Raw genomic sequence first — 18,433 nt, 5'->3', positions numbered from 1 at the left:
TTAGGAAAAAAAAATTGTATGTGTAGGAAGTAAATTATTTTGGACTATGTAGTTGATTTTTAATATGTGGACATGAGTTATGATTTTTGAAAAATTTGAAAAAAGTAAGATAAATAAACAATTTAATTCCAAAAATAAGGTTCGTGAAAACTTATATCCCAAAATAAGCGTCCGTACATCCAAGCCTAGCCTCGGGATAAGTCGCTGTTAGTAACAGCCAAAGAGGGAAAAAAAAAAATTAAAAGGCCCGATGCCGCTGTTACTAACAGCGATTTAAAAAATAAAAAAAAGATATTTTTTTTAATTTTTAATAGTAGTGAACGTGGGAGTTGGGGTACAATTGAGGTACAATTCTCATACAACAGCAGCAGTAGAAAGAAGAGAAAAAGTGAAAAGAAAAAGGAAGAAGAAAAACTGGAAAAGAAGAAGAAGAAGAAGAAATCACATCACAATTTGTCACAATTGTCTTACTCGTCTTACTTCTAAGAAAAAGGGCTCCAATAAATTTTCAAAGTCCGAAATTTGCCAATCTGTTCGTGCTATTTCACTCTTAGTGATTAACCTTGTTCATCAAGATGCTGCACACCAGGTGTTCGATGAATGTCTTCCCGTTCTTTCTGATGCATTAGTCAACTTTAAATCTCATGAAATTGATGTGATTTTAGAGGTATTATGGTGTTTTGGGATTGTGGGTTTTTTAGGGTCTTGCAATTCAATGGAAATTGAAAAGATTATGCTACTGATTTGGGATTTTTTAAACCCTAATAATAATAATAATAATAATCTTGAATCTTCAGTTTTGGGTGCTGCAATTGATCCTACTAAAATTTTTAAAAAAAATTTTTTTTTTAAGTCGCTGTTAGTAACAGCGACTTTCAACTTTTTAATTTTTTTTTTTTTCCCTAATTTGCTGTTAGTAACAACGGCTTAGTCGAGGCTAGGCTTGGACGTACGGAAGCTTATTTTGGGACATAAATTTTCCCGAATCTTATATTTGGAATTAAGTAGATAAATAATCTCATTTATTTCAAATTTTTTGATTTTTGATGGTAGGGATTTAATAAGAAATGTGAACATTGAAATATGTATGTATTTGTAAAAAAAATGACAAAATCCCGTAGGTTTTGAAAATGGTGAAAAAAGGGTGTTTTTGGAACATTTTTGGCTTTGAAATTAGGTTAAAAATACTTATGCTATGTTATAAATTATGGAAATTGGTACTCGAGGGTTTTGATGCCTTCCGGACGCAACGGTGAAGTCGGATTTTCAGTTTGACAGTTTTAAATTTGCGTTTCTGGACAGATTATGTATGCTGTCCTGTTTTGTGTGTTTACCATGTTATAGTATGTGATGGATGTTCATGATGTGTGTGGTATTCTAGGTGTGGTTGTAGTTGCATGTGTGTGTTATGGTTGATTTGAGGAAAGTGTGTATGTGTGCTTATTTCCCGAATACGATTGAACCTTGTAGGAAGTCGATTCGTGACCGGGAACTGAATAGGACGCTTGAGAGTTGGTTATCTTAAGGTACGTACACGCAGCGAAGTTCGTATTTAGTCCGATGTACCATATATTAATGGTAAACAAAAGTAAAGTATGGATACATAGTATGAATAATGTTATCTTTCCGAATAAATAATTTTGATACATTTTTGATAAGCAGAGGTAGTATGACCTCACTAACCTTAAAGTGGACGTAGTATGACGTCAATTGGTGGAAATGAATTACTCGCGGTATATGGGGGCATTATGAGCCACCGCGGGGGTATGCATACTTAGCCATAGGCACCGAAGTAAGGCGAGTGTCTATGGTAGAGACTTGCTTAGGGGTTAGCTTCCCCTAATGTAATGTCTCACTTATGGAGATTGGAGTTGTACCAGCAGTATGGCTGGATAGTACAACAATATGGCTGACTAACCCTTACACGAAATTGATTAATCTCTATTAGCGTGATCGAAGCGTATTTTCTGAAACCGACAGCTATTAAATCTTTCTTTTGTTATATTTAATCAAATGGTATGCGACGTTTGTTGACGTGTACTTTTGGTCTTAACGATCCTGCGATGATGTTGTTTCCCTTCTGGGCAATGACTAGCAATAAGTTAAGTTACAGGTCTGGGGAGTGAGGATTGTTCTTTGGAGAAATAAATCGTTAGGTTACAGATTTCTTGATAAGAACTTCTAATAAAGTTTAAAGAATATTTGGTTTATGAGGCGATTTCGTTCTCAAGTTGTAATAAGTAGATTTAATTACACAATCTTATCCGCTGCTAAGAATTTCTTTTATCTAGTAGTATATAATAACACTAATAGAGCGCAAGCTTTCTTTGATTTCAAACTCGTTTTATAACTGCCTTCTAACATCCTGGTCTTACTCGGACTATATTTAGTTTCTTTAAAAAGGTCGTTTTCTCTTTTCAAACGATCCGAGTTTTTCCGAGATGTTACAGGTACACGCTTAAACCATACTGTTTATGTGGTTGTGCAAGTAGTGTTGTTTCATTTCTAATCAAGGCATTGTAAATCACATAAGGATTAGACATCTCAAATAATTTGAAAGAAGATAATTAGAAATTGAGAATTTATGTGTTTGTTACCCAAAGGGGTTAACGTTTTGGGTTGTATTATGTTACCCGAAGGGGTTAACATTTTGGTTTGGATTATTACAATTATTGTTCCCATGGCAGTTTTGGATCACTACGGTCACCATGGAGGTATGCATACTTTTACCTCTAACGACCCGAACAGGACAGGCAACGTCTTAGGTCGGTGGTTGCCTTGGGATTAGCTCTTCCAAGTGTATTCCTCCAAAAGATTAGGATTTATACTTGAGCGACCCGAACAGGACGGGCAACGTTACAAGTTGGGATTAACTAATAATGAATGTATTAGAGCCTATGCATGCTAGGATAAACACATTGCTTGTTTTCAACCTGGTTAATATTTGTATGAAGTCTCTGACGTGTATTGGGTTGTTTCTTTGGAACCTACTACGTGTTGTCATACGACGACTAGTAGGTTGATTGCAGGTGGGGACTGGAGTGAGGTCTCGACTTAGAACCCGTAATTATCAAAACTATGTTTTTACCTTTTTGTATTGGATTATGAGTAGAAAGAAACTCCGAACTTATGTAACAAGAGATAGTATTGTTTTCTTTTCGCTTTCGCTTATTTCAATTAGTTTGTCTAGAGGCCTTTGGGCTCTCGAGTTGTACGTAAGAGCTTCCGCTGATTTATTTTCTTTTACGCTGGTACTGTCTTCTGCTTTGGTTATATTTCTTTATCAACGGAACGTTGACGATCCTTGAGAAGACTTTTCTCTAGAGTCCAAAGAGTGAACCGGAATTTGTATTTTCATATGGATTTCCGTGTCGCTTAAACCGGGCCGTTACAAAAGATTTTAGCCTATAATTATTTACAAATTCATTCACTTCTTTTGTTTTCAACTGTTGAGAAGTTGTTGGGTGAAGTGAAGATGAATCCTCCTAATGTTGCTGAAAATTTGATGCCCAAGACCACTAAGGCCGAACCTTTTAAATCAATGATAAATCAAAATTAAAACCTTTAAAAGTTAAAATGATATAAAGTTGAAACCTTTAAAAAATAAATAGATATGCTGATAGTAAATTGATGACAAATATTAGATTATTAAAAAAAAATTAAAAAGTTAAATTATTCACAGCAGATTGATTTAAGGTTGGATTATTTATTTAAATTTTTCGGCATTTCAATTGATGTTCACTTATAAAGAGAAGCTAAGATATACTCTTTACGGTCTGAAGTATTCCTCATGAAACTAGAAGGAAAAAAAAAAAAGGAAACCACCTCTAAATGTCGTAGCAGCAACGAGAATTAGTAGGGTAATATTGTCATAAATTTGTCAAAATTATCTCTAAGGGAGTTTTCCTTTAGAGGGAATTTGGGTAAGACTTTTAGGTTGAAACTTTAATTAGATAAAGTATTATTTTGTTTTATGGGAATGAGCATGAGACTTTCAAGTCTTAACTTTTTAACTCCCACATTTTTATGTCCTAAAGGATTGGGGAACATTGTGATGAGACTTGAACTTGTAAGACAAGGTTTTTGCCATTAATGAAATAAAAAGGGAAAAAAATATAAGTAAAGGTAAATTGGTAACATTGTAACTATAATTAATCAATTTCTTTTTATTCTCAAATTTTACCAAATAAAGATATGAGACATTTTTTCTTATAAACTCATCCCAAGTCTCATCTCAAATCTCACATATAAGTTTCACAATTCTTATTCCCATCTATCGGACATCTCCTAAAGGAATGAGCACACTCTTGTTTGTAGCGTGTGGAAGTTAAGCGTGAGGAAGTTAAACTGATTGAGCCATATAAGCTAATTGAACAAATACTTCCTTCATTCCTTTTAATTATCTAATTACCTTATTTGATAAATTCACCTTATTTGTCCCATTTTTTCTTATGTGTTCTATTTTATTACAAAAATACTCCTATTAATTTTACAATCCTTGTAGTCTCCTTCCTCATGAGTTCTATTTGATTACAAAAAATACCTCTATTAATTTTACAATTTGTCTTGAAACACTTCAACTACCGCATAGACATGAATATCTATAATTGTTGTGATCCCCTCCCTTTCTTAATATTTGTGTCAAATAAGACATTTAAAGAGATTATGCGGGGAGTATTATTTTAACTTATTTGATCTAAATAAAGAGTTAATTGGTTCAATCAACTATTTTTTCTCCAACAAGCTGAATTACTAAAATGTTGTTTGACAAAATAACTTATTCTATAATTTTAACTTATTTTGGCACAGCTAAAGAGTTTGGTAGTCAAAACAACTAATGCTTGGTGAATTAGTTAGTTGAAATAATATATTATTACAAAAAATCATTTTTATACTTCCTCCATTCCAAATTTATTTGCAACTTTTGATTTTCATACAATTCAATACACTAATACAATCAAACAAAATCTTGACTATATTTTAACCTATAGGATCGAATGGGGTCACTACGACACCCACAAAGTCACACAAACAAGACAACAAACAAAATCAGCACACACACAAGTTATACGTGGAAAACCCCTTCGATGTGAAGGATAAAAACCACGGGACCTCTTGAGGAGTCCACCCTATCTTCTCTTATTGATAAATTGAGGGAAAAAGAACCTCAAAATAGTACACAAAGGTTCACACACCCACCAACAAAAACCAAGAACAATATGAGATGAATTAGAGAGCAAAAGGAGTGAAATCACAAAAAATACAGCATTATGTCCAAAGACGATTCTGACCAAACCAAAGCTCAAAAGACGATCTCCATCGTCCAAAATGAAGCCCTTGATGTCAGGAACAAGCTGTCAAAATTTGGGGACGATCCAACGGTGCAATTTCTGGCAAATGGCAGTTTTCTGATGGCTGCCCTCAAAGCTACGAGCACCCTCTTCTCTCTTTTTCTCCTCCTTTCTTTTTTGTGTGTTTTTCTGATTTTCCTTTTTGATTACATCAAGCCAAGTAAAAAAAATGACCCTTAAGTTTCTCTTATAAGCCACATAAATAGGTCCATTAATAAAAACCAAAAAAAAGAAAAATATTACCCAAAGCAATACAAGTATTAGATAAATGGGCTGAACCCATAACAAAAATAGTTAATTAAATCAACTCATTGAATCTGCCTCTCCATTCCAATCAGCTCCCGGCTATCGGTAGACCCCCAAGCACTCCCTAGTCTCCTCACTTCTCCCGTTCTCCTTCCCCATTCTTCATCTCCCATATCTCTCTTTTCTCTTCTAATAATCTCCTGCAACCTTCTTCATACTTCATCCCCGAGGCACTGCAAAGTCTACAACCTCGTGCCGGCCACCGCACAACTCACAACCGCACAAGTATGTTTTTCGATTTTGATTTTCAATTTTCGATTGGTGTTTTTTTTTTGTTTTTTGTTTTTTGATTGTGTTTACCTTTTATGCTTTTTGATTTTCATTTATCTTATGTTTCCATTTTTATTAACCTTTATTATTCCTTTTTGATTTTGATTCACGATTTGAGTTTGTTTTTCTGTTTTTGCTGAACTATTTCTTGATGTTTGATGTTTGAGTATTTTTGTATTATACTGTTTTGAGTATTTTTGTATTATTAGATTTTTTATCTTTTGTTTTGGGCAGTTTTTGATGCTTTTTTTTTTTTAAAAGTTTTGATAAATTTGAGGGATTCCCGTTAGATGTTTGATGAAATGCTCCAAAAGGGGCTTTTTTTGGTCGAATATTGCATTCAGTGGCGGAGTGAAGCGTATTCAGGTAGACACTAGACAACACTTGGATTTTCTAAAAAAACGGGTAGTACCATGGTTATCAAAATCGCGATCTGGATCGTAGGATCGAACGATTCTACGACTCAGATCGGTGCCTGCGATTAGAATCATGCATAGGATTGGGATCAGATAGGATCGGAGGTAGAATCAGCGGGATCGGTCAAAATCGGGTAGAATCGTGACTATTAAACGATTCTACTGATCCCGATGCTTTAGTCTTAAATTGGATCTGACCTGCTGTAAACCCTCAAAAAAACCCCTAATTACTCTAATCAACTTTCCCTTTTCCTGCATTCCTTCCTTCTTTTCCCCAAAAAAACCGCAGCTCCATCTTCAAGTCTCATTCATACGGTGCTGCTGCTCGAAATTCAACATCTTCAAGACTTCATCAGCTTCAGATTTTTACTTTCATTCCTGTGCTGCTGCTGCTCAATCAGGCTTTGTTTTTTATTTGCTCGAATAAGGTCTCAGGTTCTGATTTTCATGCTCTAATCTTGTGAAATTCGATTTTTATTTTCTGATTTTTATTTCCTATTGTGGGATTCGAATCTTGTTTAGGTCTTCAACTCTAATTCGAATTTTGAATCTTGTATGATTTTGAAATTTGATGATTTTGTATGATGATTTCAACCCTGATTTGAATCTTGTTTTGATGATTTGATAGTTTGTATGATGATTTGTATGCTCTAATCTTGTTTAGGTCTTCAACCCTTATTCCAAACTTTTTAGTTCTTCAACTTTGTATATTACTAAGTTTTGGGGCGGTTTGGATTGAATATTTCCAGATTTTGAGGTAGAAATCATGGAATTCATTTGTATAATTTGGGTAAATTGAGGGGAAATGAAATGGGTTTTGATGGGTTTGCAAGTTTTTGCAGGGACAGAAAAGAAAAGCAAGAATATGATAAATGGTACCTTTAAGTGAATTTGAAATCTTTAACATGTTATTAATTTATGTATTTTGATTATTTTGAAACTTGTATTTTGACATTGTTTTTTTACTAGTATCATTGTTCTAATTTGTTGACTATGATTTATTATTATATCATTGGTGTGTATGTGTTCTAAAAGAGTATATTATGAGTAGTGCTATATTATATATTTTTTGTCATTTCATAAAGAAAACATATTCAAAACGACATTAAAAAAGTAAGATATATATTTTTTTAAAATTTAAATATGGTCATAATACAACATGTTATTTTTGCAAATTTGTAGAATCGACCGATTCTACGATCCGATCCAACAATCCGATCCCACCCGATGATTTCGATCCTGCGTAGAATCCCGACCCTAACAATCTTGGGTAGTATAGAACTAGAGAAGAAGTTAGATACTTTGGTAAAGTACTGATGTATCAATTGATATGATTGCTAGATTAGGGCCTAAAGTATGAAACGTTATCACTAATATCACCAAGAATAATGGTATGATATAGATTGATGATGCAAATTACTCTATCAATGAAAATAGCAAATCAAATAGGAAATAAGATGCTATAAAGAACAAAGACAAAGATTTAAGAGGTTCACCCAACTTCGGTTACATCTTTGATGGTGTGGTTTCCTTGATTAGTATTATAAACAATGGGGTTCAAAAACTCTTACAATAGAGGAATCACACTATAGAAGAAGAGAAGAAGAGAAGAAGAAGTAGGCTATGTGTTTAGGCTAAGGGGTTAGAATGATTGTATAAATGAGTATAAGAAACTTCCTATATATAAAGACCGATCACTTAATGATTTACATAGGCGGAAAAGCCACAAGAAGATAGAGCACCAACAGCCTTTGAACATCAAACATCTCAAACAGAACAGACTGCTCGAGGCCGTTCGTTTGAGCCACATTATGCTTGTTCAAGCAGAGCAGAATTGCGTTCACTGTCTTGCTCACAGTTGAGTGCTCGTTCGAGCACCAATGCTACTTGTTTGATTTTTCATTCTCTGGAAGTTTCTTATATGTTGTCTTGTTTAAGGCAAGAGCCTTTCTTTTGGTGCCTTGTTCAAGCACTTCGAGCAGTCTAACTCTTACATTTCCCATTAAAACTCTTCATCACACACTTCATTATTCTCACCTTTAATGTTCCCATAGACACTCATCATGCATCAACATGCATTTAAACACTCTTAATGGTGCACTCAAGTCACCATAACTCCAAAAATACCCAATGGCCAATAACGTAGGCATGCAGCCATAGCTTCTCCGTTTTGGCTTTCAGCCTTCCATCAAACTACCCTTCAACCAGGATTCGGGTCATAGGTCGCCCGGTCCACCACTGTTATGCATTGCTCCTTCATTATTTCTCTGATTCTTTTCCAATTTCTAAATGTTTGGTAGTTATTGTTGAATGTTTGTTTCATGCAATAGATAATTGTGTTTCTTGATTGCTTTTATATGTTTGAATTTGTTTTCTTCTAAACGTTTAAATTTTTTTAAATATTTTGTGATAATAAATGATTTTTTTTTTCTTTGAATGTTAGCATTTGTCTAAATGTCTTTCTATTTTCCATTTATTTTGTTAATAGATAATTCATGTTGGGTGATTGCAGTATAATTTCAATTTGTTGTTTTCATTTTTATGATTTGATTAAACCGTAAATTGGTTTGGTATAATTGGATTAATAGTGCTTAAAATGGTTAAACACTTAAGGGTCATGTAGGTTCCAAACTTGTGGAAGGGCTTGAAATGCATGAATGAGACTATAAATTGGTCAAGACTCAGTTTAGTGCATTCTTTGCTAGGAACCTTCATTCATTGGATCACTTGTGCTAAACTGCTGGAATTGATAGTTTGTGTAATGAATTGGGTCAAAGGGTCCAAGGGAATTATTGACATTTTACTGTTAGTTAAAATTTCTATTTTGTTAATTAGAATATTTGTATTTATTGGTGGGCTTAGGCTATATAGACAACCCAACCTTGTAATGTTTAGTTAGCTTCTAGATATTGAAAATAAGAGGAATAAATATAGGAGTCTAGGCAAACTCGAATTGCTCCACAAACTATTTGATTTTGGTTACGGGTCTTGGCCTGTCTGCTACAATGGTATTAGAGCGGTGACCGGAGAGTCATTGGCGTCGGCGTAAGATTTGAGTCGGACAAAATATTTAATTCTGCGAATGCAGTTGCAAGTAGCGTAGCAAACTGTTATGAATTGCTGAAGCAATATGATAATTTGATTATTGCATTGCACAAGCAAATAAGGAAAGACATTGAAGAGCATAGGAATGGGAAAGAACATGTCAAGAAAATATTTCAAGACTCCGAATCGTGAAACACTCATTTCAGGGAGGTAGAATACAAAGAACCTGTTTCCTGTTTCGAAGAAACATCATTGGTGAAGATTTAGGGTTTAAATAAAATATTTAGGATAAAAGTGTGAAATCTTCAACAAAAGTGGTCAAGTATTAACTGGAAAAATCAAAAAGGAAAAAATTAGGGTTTCAAAAGAAAAAACAAGAGAAAAGCAAGAAAAGGGGAAGAATACAGAAGCAAGAAAAGAAGCAAACAGAAGGAATCAAAGGAAAAATAAAGGAATAAAAAAGGGGGAATGGTAGAGTAAAATAGCAAAAGATAAGAGAAAAGAGAGAAGGTACGAACGAGAATAAGAAAAGAAAGAATGAACATTGACGCTTGGGGCAGCGCGTGTGGAGGCGTGTGGAGAGTGTGGGGAAAAATAGGGAGGAAATATGTACTTCGGAAGAGATGTATGAAGAGAAAGAGGATCTTGGATGTACATGTTGATGAAGTTTGGCATAATTCAAGGATAGTAAAAGCTCAGATCTTATTCCGTGTCGTAAGTCGGAACCCTAGTTTGCTTTTGGTCTCTGCCTTCACTGACGATATGGTGGTTTTGATAAAGGATAACGTGGGGAAGGAGGTCGGCGGACTTTGGATGTTGACTGGTGAAGGGGACCTAGGGTGCTTTGTCGGCGTGCGGAATAAGGAGGAGAAGGTGGCTAACGTTTTTAGGGTTTCTAAGATTAAAGGAGAGAAGTGGGTAATGTTGAAGGCTGTGGGAAATGTCGAAGGTTTTTGGTCGGTGCAAAAGGACGCTGAAAAAAATGGGTTGCTGGCCGAGAACTCGTGGTGGTTGGTAGGGGCCAGAGGGAATTGCAGTGAAACAACTGTTGTCATTTTCTTTTGGATGTCTCAGCTCGAAGAAGAGAAAGGGAAATCAGAAAGAACATGAGGATGTAGTAAGGAAGGAAAAAAAGGGGGAGGTGATGAAACTTCTGGACATTCAGCTTGGAAGGAGAAAGGTACCATTGATTTGGAATCTGATGATGACGTCATCGCGGATGTCAACTCCCATGAGGCTATTAGAACTGATTTGAGTTGTTGGGACCATGGTGCTCTTTTTATTTTCATTTTGAGAATAACCTAAATCATATTAAGTTGAAGAACTCTTGAGACTTTTAGCCCATTCCAAATTATTTCCACTCTATTTTAAAGTTTTGACTCCTTTACTTCTCAAGTTCAAACAACAATTTTTGTGAATCATTTTCGGATTGAATTTTCCTATAACCTACCCAAGTCAACTAATTTCGGGAAATTTTTTCTCAACCATGTATCATCATTTTTGTTGTTAACATTGGAAGGCCAAGCTAATTTTTATCCACCTTGAGAGCAAGGTAGAACTTCAGGCCATTGATAATGTGATGAATTGTGTCAAACTGCCCAAGGGCATTATTGACATTTTACTGTTGATTACTATTTCTGTTTTGTTGGTTAGAATATTTGTATTTAGTATTTGTTTGTGGGCTTAGGCTATATAAACAAGCCAATCTTGTAATGTTTAGTTAGCTTTTGGGTATTGAAAATAAGAGGAATAAACAAAGGAGTCTGGACAAACTCGAATTGCTCCACAAACTATCTGATTTTTGTTACCGGTCTTGGCCGGTTTGTTTTAGTTTGGTCATTGTTGTTTTGTGAAAATATGAGCTTGATGTTTTGATCTATACTTTTGCCAATTTCTTTGTAAAATTTAACATATTAAGTGATCTAATTGGTTAGAGTTAAGAATGATGCTTGTTATTGCTTGTGTTGTTATTTGTGTGCTAATGACAGTGAAACTTCAAGTCACGGTGGAAGAAGTTCATTCACTGGTGTAGACTTTAAGGTGTGGAATAATATGAAAAGACATGATAAACATATTGGTGAACCAAATAGTACTCATAATCAATGTGTAAAAATATGTGAAGATCTTATAATACTAAAACATTCCATGAATAGAATATTCCTAAATGTAAATTTTGTTTTAAAATTTGTCAAAAGATCACATTATGCAGCGTTTTCAAAATATGAAAACTCGGTGTGGAGTGTAGACAATTACTATCAATAAAGCATTGTTAAATGTAATTTTTGATTTTATTTAAAATGTTCATAGCACTTGATTTTTTTCTAGATCCGCCACTGATTGCATTGATTGCTAAGAAATAAGAATATCTCTGAATACACTCTAATTTCTGCTATGTAAGTTGGGTAATAAAAGATGACGAGTCAATATTGTAGTTGTTTCTTGCTGCTTCATAGGAGTAGCTACATTATTCTATTAGAGTGTACTGGGTAGTTCTGCATTCATACTACTTGGACACAAATTATAAGACCAACTTTTAAACTCTTTTCATTTCAGAATGCTTCAAGTTTCTGACTAAACGAATTCACGAGCTATTCGATTGCATAACCATAGCATAAGGCCTGTGATATAAAATCTGAATTCATATTTATTATGGCTTCCCTACTCGATGGCTTAGCGGTTAACTACCAGCCTGATGAGCACTCAGGTGTTCACTGAAAATAAAAAAAAAGAAGAAGATAGGGGAAGGTTATTGTATTACGTAATGAGACCCAATTACTAGAGCACTTCGAGTGGCTCAATTCTCCAATACATGATAGTCAAGGATTACAATTTTCTAATATGCAACACACCCTTCACCCTCTCTTTATATACATCAAAAGAGAATCTAATAACAAACTTGACGCCTATTAGTATACTGGGTAGTTCTGCATTCATACAACATGGACACTAGTTATAAGACCTGTTTTTGTACTTTTTTCATTTCAGAATGCTTAATGTTTCTGACTAAACAAATTCATGAGCTATTCTGTTGCATAAACATTGCAGAATGCCTGTGATATTATATCTAAATTCATATCAATTATAGCTTCCCTACTCGATGGCTTAGCGGTTAATTACTAACCATATTACAAAGTTTTACGGAGCTAGGCACCTTGCTATTTTGTTTCTGTTAGTCCTAATGGGTATCATACTAGATGTTTTTCAGGCTTAGTTAGAGTCAAGACTTGTGCAATGGCTTGGGCCTCTTATGGGAGTTCTAATCTAATCCACTATTTTAAGGGTTAGAAATTGAAGGCTTGTAAATAGGCCTTCCAAAAATATATGCAAACAGCCTAGATTAAGGGTCTAAATGAGGGTTGTATACGGGTTCAGAATGAATTTTCAAAGAAATCAAGTATGTCTTATAAGTAACACTGGTAACACTCATTTTGCTTTTCTCTTTAATTTTTCTGTCTTCTGCTGCTCATCAAACACTCTTTTGTTTTTCTTGGACCTTAAAGGTTTCCCTAAATTACAAATTCGATTGTATGCTGCTATGCATCTCTTATTCCAGGTTTTCTCATCAACATCTAATCTCCTCTTAAGCAATCTTCGATTCTTTCAAGGAAAAGTTTTTGATTTTCTCAATTTTTTTAATTTGATTTTATAATTTTTGGGTGATTTACTGTCATTCAGAGCATAAGAAAATTAAATTGCATGCCAACCAAACAAAGGTACTTTAGTAATGGACAATTGTTCAGTCTTGGCACTACTATCAGCAGAAAATGAATCTTTGATTTGGTATTACCATTTATAACCTGAACTTAATTTTTCTTATATTTTGAGTTAATTGTGTAGTTTGTCAGAATATCTTGTTGAATACCAAAAGAAAAAGAAACATCTTTTGTTGAAGTTGCACATCAAATGTTATGATTCCAGTTCAGATTTGCTAGGTCTCTTTTATTTTCCTCTTGATATCATACTATTCTGTAAAGAATGGCGCAACTAAATTTGATTTAATAGTTGTTTGTTTTAGGGAGCCACTTTATAATTATTCTGAACCAAACTAGAATATTAGATGAAATTGATATACCTTTTTGACTTACATTGCAACCCCACGCTTCTTGAGATCTACCTTGAAATATTAATAGCCTGCTAAAACAGACTATTGTTTTTACTCTGATTTTTGCCTGTTTGAATCACATTAAAAATAGAAATAATAAGTCATGCTTACGGTCAAGAACTAACACAAGCAACTTTCATATTAAAATGAATGACAATCTGTGTGTCTATTAAGTTCAACTTTCATAAAACAGGACAGGCCAAATTGGGCTGAATGGGCCTGAGCCGTTTGGGCTAGAGCCATTTGTTTTTCAGAAGTTTTAATCCGGCCTATTGCATAGATCTAATTGTAACTAGTTTATTGGGACTCATTACTGATTGAAATTAAATTTAATGCTACTACTAGGGGCAGTTCCATTTTCTGCCATTCATTGAGTCAACTCATGTTTCTGTCATGCCTACATCGCGTGAGAAAAATACAACCACCTACCGGAGACATAAGGAGAAGAATAATCATCAGCAGCATGAGAGGGAATATTTCTGTTATGAGTTCTGTTTTGGCTATTTTGAATGCATTGTATCTAGAAGAAGTTTGTTACGAGCAGCAAGTAATATACACTGGTAGCCAGCAGTGCTTGAAACTACCTCTCCCATCTTTGCATTCCATTCTATTTTTCTTCTTTCTTATGTTCTGTTTTCCTGATCATTCTTCTATTCTCTTTCCTTTCCTGTGAGTGTGAATATAGAGCGGGGAGTTTATTCTCTTACAGTTTCTTATGCAAATACTTTGTTATCATCTGTCATTTTGAACCTTTTGGCAGAATGAATACTTTCTTGTCCCAAAATAGCTACAGCTTCAGAGAGCTCTTTTTTCAGGACCTTGTGTTGTATGTATGTGGGAATATTATTTGTGATCATGGAGGAGGATAATGGCTTTTACTAATGGATGTAGGAGTTTAAATTACTATATGAGATATTTGAAGTTGCTTGAGTTGCATTTTGATTATCACAATGGTCTCTTCACCTGGATATCTTTATGTATTTCATTTTTTGCACGTTGTATACCTTGATTTTATTGCTTAGCAACAGTTTGCAATTGTGATTTTGTATTCCCAGTGATCAGTCCACTCTATGATGGTTGATTTTATATTTTTATAATATGGAGATTCTGAATTCGGTAATGTGTTTATCTTTGAGTGATGCGTAAGTCCAGTAAGCCTATATATTTTGTTTGGGTTAAAGATGGTCTGATGGTGTACAAAAGTTTTTGAATTTCAGGGAATGCTCTAGTGTGTTATACAACAACAATAACACAATTTCATTACCCTAATGTCATTTAGTGACTTAAGGTAGGATTTCAGGGTTGGATGTATGTATCCTTATTCTCGTTGCCCGTTGGTGATAACAAAGACGTTTTTCCTATTCACCTTTGGTAGGAAACATCATTTATAATTTCATATAAATAAGAAGTGCACATGATTTAGCGTCCTAGTGTGTTTATAAGTGTTACCTTTTGGAATTCATAGATTGTAAATTTCAGTTGTGAACATATTAATATAGTCATTTTTTCCCTGAAACCATTGTATTACTTGTTAAAATGGTGATTTTCATTTTTTCGTCAAGTTAATGGTCTATAGGCAGCTAGACATTGATACATTCAAACTCTTTTTCTTATGATGTCATAAAATGGGAAGGTAGAATGCTAAATGACCTGTCCATTGAAAAACTTATCCACTACAAACGAGTCTTGTGATCTACTTCTAATTTGTTAGGTTAATTAATGTCTTTGTGAACATGATTACTTTCAGACACATTCCGTTAAACAGAATCTGATATGTTTTGGGAACTCATTTGAATTGTGGGTTGTGATCATCAGAAGTGATGGCAAGCAAGGCTGTGAAAACTATGGCAAAAGCAGTAACTGAATACCAATATCCCTGGCAGGAGAAGCTAGTGAAGTACAAAGATGAGCTTACCAATGGCGTTTGGGGTTACTGGGAGCTTGGGGCGTGGAAGCCTCTTGGTATTAGTGCTCGTCGCCGTGCTAGACTTCGCAAAGAAGTATTAATGGCAGGACAAGACTGGCCGTATGATCCCGAAAGGAAAGAGATGAGAACTAAGAGGAAAGGGCACAAGTGTGATAGAATTTCAGCCGAGAAACGGGCTCAAACCGCTGAATTGATGAAGAAGATGCCACAAATGTTGCTGGATTACAAGAAACGTAGATGGGAGAAAAAGATGAAGGCAGAGGATGATGCCAACAAGTAAATTAGTTGATCCTCTGAAGATTTCAATACTTTCAATTGTTAAGCTTCATCTTCTGTAGTGAGAAGTAGAATGTCATGTTTCTCTTGTTTCAGGACTTACGAATGGTGGTAGAATGTAATATTTTCGATCATCAAACTTGAATCTTGATGTTCCAACTATGTTTATAGCTTCATCGAAACAGTGTATTACGTAAGATTAGCAACTTATTTTTCGATTTTTAAAAAGAAAAGCAAATATTGATACATTGCTACTTTCCATCAAACCAAGTTGTTTTCTGATGGGTTCACAAATACAAGCTTTCTCCCTCCATACACTTCGGTTTATAACAGCTAAAAAAGATGCATTTTTTCTTCCCCACGGGCAGGATCGAATCTAAAACATAAGCATAACTGAATTCTAATAATTTGAGTTTTTTTTTTTTAAAATTCCCTAAATAAGTTTTGAAAAATTTTAATTTTCAAAATAAATAGTTTTATGTCAAAGTCTAAAATTAGGTTTTCTACACTATAACTAGCGAACAAGAGAACATTTCAAAAGTCAAAAAAAGAATCATGATTTGTTTGCGGTTACTAAAAGCAAACAAATAAAGACAAAGTTATAATTTTCAAAAATGAATGAAAAGTAAATAGAGTAGTTCGTTGTTATAAACAACGAACCAAGCAACTTGTTTATTTTTTCCTTTTAAAAATTATGACTTTGTCTTTCCTTTTAATAATTATAATTATAAAAATATAAAAATGAAAAAAGGAGAACTAATGAAAGATTATTTTTCAAGAGTAATTGAAATTGTGAATCAATTGGAATCATACTGAAAAACTATTTCAGATGAAAAAATTGTAAAGAAAATATTGTTATTATTAACTGAAAAATAAGATGATATTTTAGCCATTTTTGAAGAATTAAAAGACTTATTAACAATTTCAATTGAACAACATATGAGATTTTAGAATCCCATGAACAAAGGACGAATGGATACAATAATGAGAAAATTTGAAAAAAATAAGACAATTGAACAACTTTTTTCCCAAAATAAGCTCTGTGAAAACTTAATTTTCAAAATAAGCGTCCGTACATCCAAACCCGGTTTGATAAAAGTCGTTGTTAATAACAGCGAAAGACAAAAAAAAAAAAAAAGAACCCATAAGTCGCTGTTACTAACAGCGAGTCAACTCTTTAAGTCGCTGTTAGTAACAATGACTTTAAGGTTAACTGGTCAATCCCTTTATCTCGTAGGTTGGAATGAAGAAGTAACTGAGAACTGAAAACTTAAAACTCATTAAGTCGCTGTTACTAACAGCGACTTAAAAAATTTTTTTTTTTTCTTTTTAAGTAGCAGCGACTTAAGTCTTCTTCGTTATTTCAGTTACTTCCTCATTCCAACCTACGAGATTAAGGAGTTGACTAAGTCGCTGTTAGTAACAACGACTTAGGCTTTTATTTTTATTTTTATTTTTTTTGATTTTCGCTGTTAGTAACAACGACTTACACCAAGCCTAGGTTTGGATGTTCGGATGCTTATTTTGGGAATAAAGTTTTCACGGAGCTTATTTTTGGAATAAAGTTGTTCAATGCTCTTATTTTTTTCAAATTTGCTCTGCAAGAAAATTTTAATTTTTACATGATAAAATAAAGAAAAATGATAAAAATGAAGAAGAAACAATAGAAAATAGAAGTTTGGACACTTAAATGTTTTGTGAAATTTGTATGCGCACGAACCACGCGGGTGGAGATTGTTACATCAAAGAAAAACCACAATTTTGTTTGTGCAAGAGGTTCAATTATATTGGAAAACATTTCAAGCTAAGAAAAATGATGAAACTGCCAATTTTGGCAAATAATACAATGAAGAGATTCTTTTCTGAAGAAATAAAAATAGATTGCTAATGGTAGAGGTGTTCATTGGGGTGATTGGGTAGGTTTCGGACGGGTGTCATTCGGTTCAGTTGTATTTTGGATCGGTTATTTTTCGGATGCGTGTTACGGTGGGTCACACTCGAGTCAGGTCGGTTAGTCACGGTTCGGTTGATGATCAGTTATTTGAGCTATCAGGTTAGCATCGGTTCGGTGTCGGTTGAAGTTCGTGTCAAGTAGTCAATCGGTGTCGGACTGTCATCGGTTAATAATTGGTTCAGTTTTACAGGGTACAGATTGGGTTTGGGTATTATTTTCCAGTAGAATTCGGCTACGTATTACTAATTACTATAGATCGAGTCAATATCAGATTAAATTGTTAGGCATTTTTTGAATGATGATAAGATTCCCCTTAGTTAAGGCAAAATAGTCAAAATGCAAATCAGTTAGTGATTATTACTTTGTTACTTTTACTTATTTGACTGTAAATAAAATTAAAGTTTTATCATTTTTCATCAAATTTGATTAAAAATAGTTAAATAAACATTGACCATTGATTATTAATCTAAATGTATGAAACCATGTATGTATAAAATCTAATTTATTAAAAATTTCTATTACTTTATTAGATTAATTAATAAGATGATTGAATATGAGTCGATCATACCTCTATATTAGAATTGGTTCAGTTTTAGCCGGATCAAGTTCTATTTTGAGCATGATTTGGGTCGGGTATGACTCAAGTCGGTCACTATTAGGTTCGGGTAATCTCGGTTAATGGTTATATGTCGATTATAAAAATCGGTCGCAGTTTGGGTTCGATTTTGAAGATTTCGGTCGTAAATCGGATCGAGCGCAACTTCGGTTCGGATAATGTCAGTTCAA

At 34.0% G+C, this 18,433-nt stretch overlaps 1 protein-coding gene and 1 long non-coding RNA gene across 4 annotated transcripts in view; both read left to right on the top strand.

Moving 5' to 3' along the window:
- LOC130809870 (uncharacterized) overlaps positions 1-3,317 on the top strand; it is a 3,341-nt gene extending 24 nt beyond the window's left edge. The window contains exons 1-3 of one of the 2 annotated variants that reach the window (XR_009040959.1): positions 1-589; positions 1,471-1,526; positions 3,019-3,317. The exon at positions 1-589 is cut by the window's left edge and continues 24 nt beyond it. This is a non-coding gene — a long non-coding RNA (uncharacterized LOC130809870). Of the gene's footprint in view, positions 668-1,470; positions 1,527-3,018 lie in introns of both variants that reach the window. The other variant, XR_009040958.1, reaches the window with a different exon arrangement.
- Positions 3,318-5,660: 2,343 nt separating this feature from the next.
- Positions 5,661-16,000, top strand: LOC130809869 (uncharacterized). Of its 2 annotated transcripts, none has more exons than XM_057675709.1 (2): positions 5,661-5,882; positions 15,238-15,984. In XM_057675709.1, the coding sequence occupies exon 2, from the start codon at positions 15,311-15,313 to the stop codon at positions 15,695-15,697; it is 387 nt and encodes a 128-aa protein (XP_057531692.1). In that variant the 5' UTR covers positions 5,661-5,882; positions 15,238-15,310; the 3' UTR covers positions 15,698-15,984. The 2 variants fall into 2 exon arrangements, with proteins under 2 accessions (XP_057531692.1, XP_057531691.1); XM_057675708.1 differs by having other exon boundaries at positions 5,663-5,882; positions 15,306-16,000.
- The last annotated feature ends 2,433 nt before the right edge of the window (positions 16,001-18,433 follow it).

This window comes from Amaranthus tricolor, chromosome 4 (assembly GCF_026212465.1).
Source record: "Amaranthus tricolor cultivar Red isolate AtriRed21 chromosome 4, ASM2621246v1, whole genome shotgun sequence".
Lineage (NCBI taxonomy): Eukaryota > Viridiplantae > Streptophyta > Magnoliopsida > Caryophyllales > Amaranthaceae > Amaranthus > Amaranthus tricolor.
Note: the sequence above shows the minus strand (reverse complement) of the source record. Positions and strands in the feature narration are given on the sequence as shown.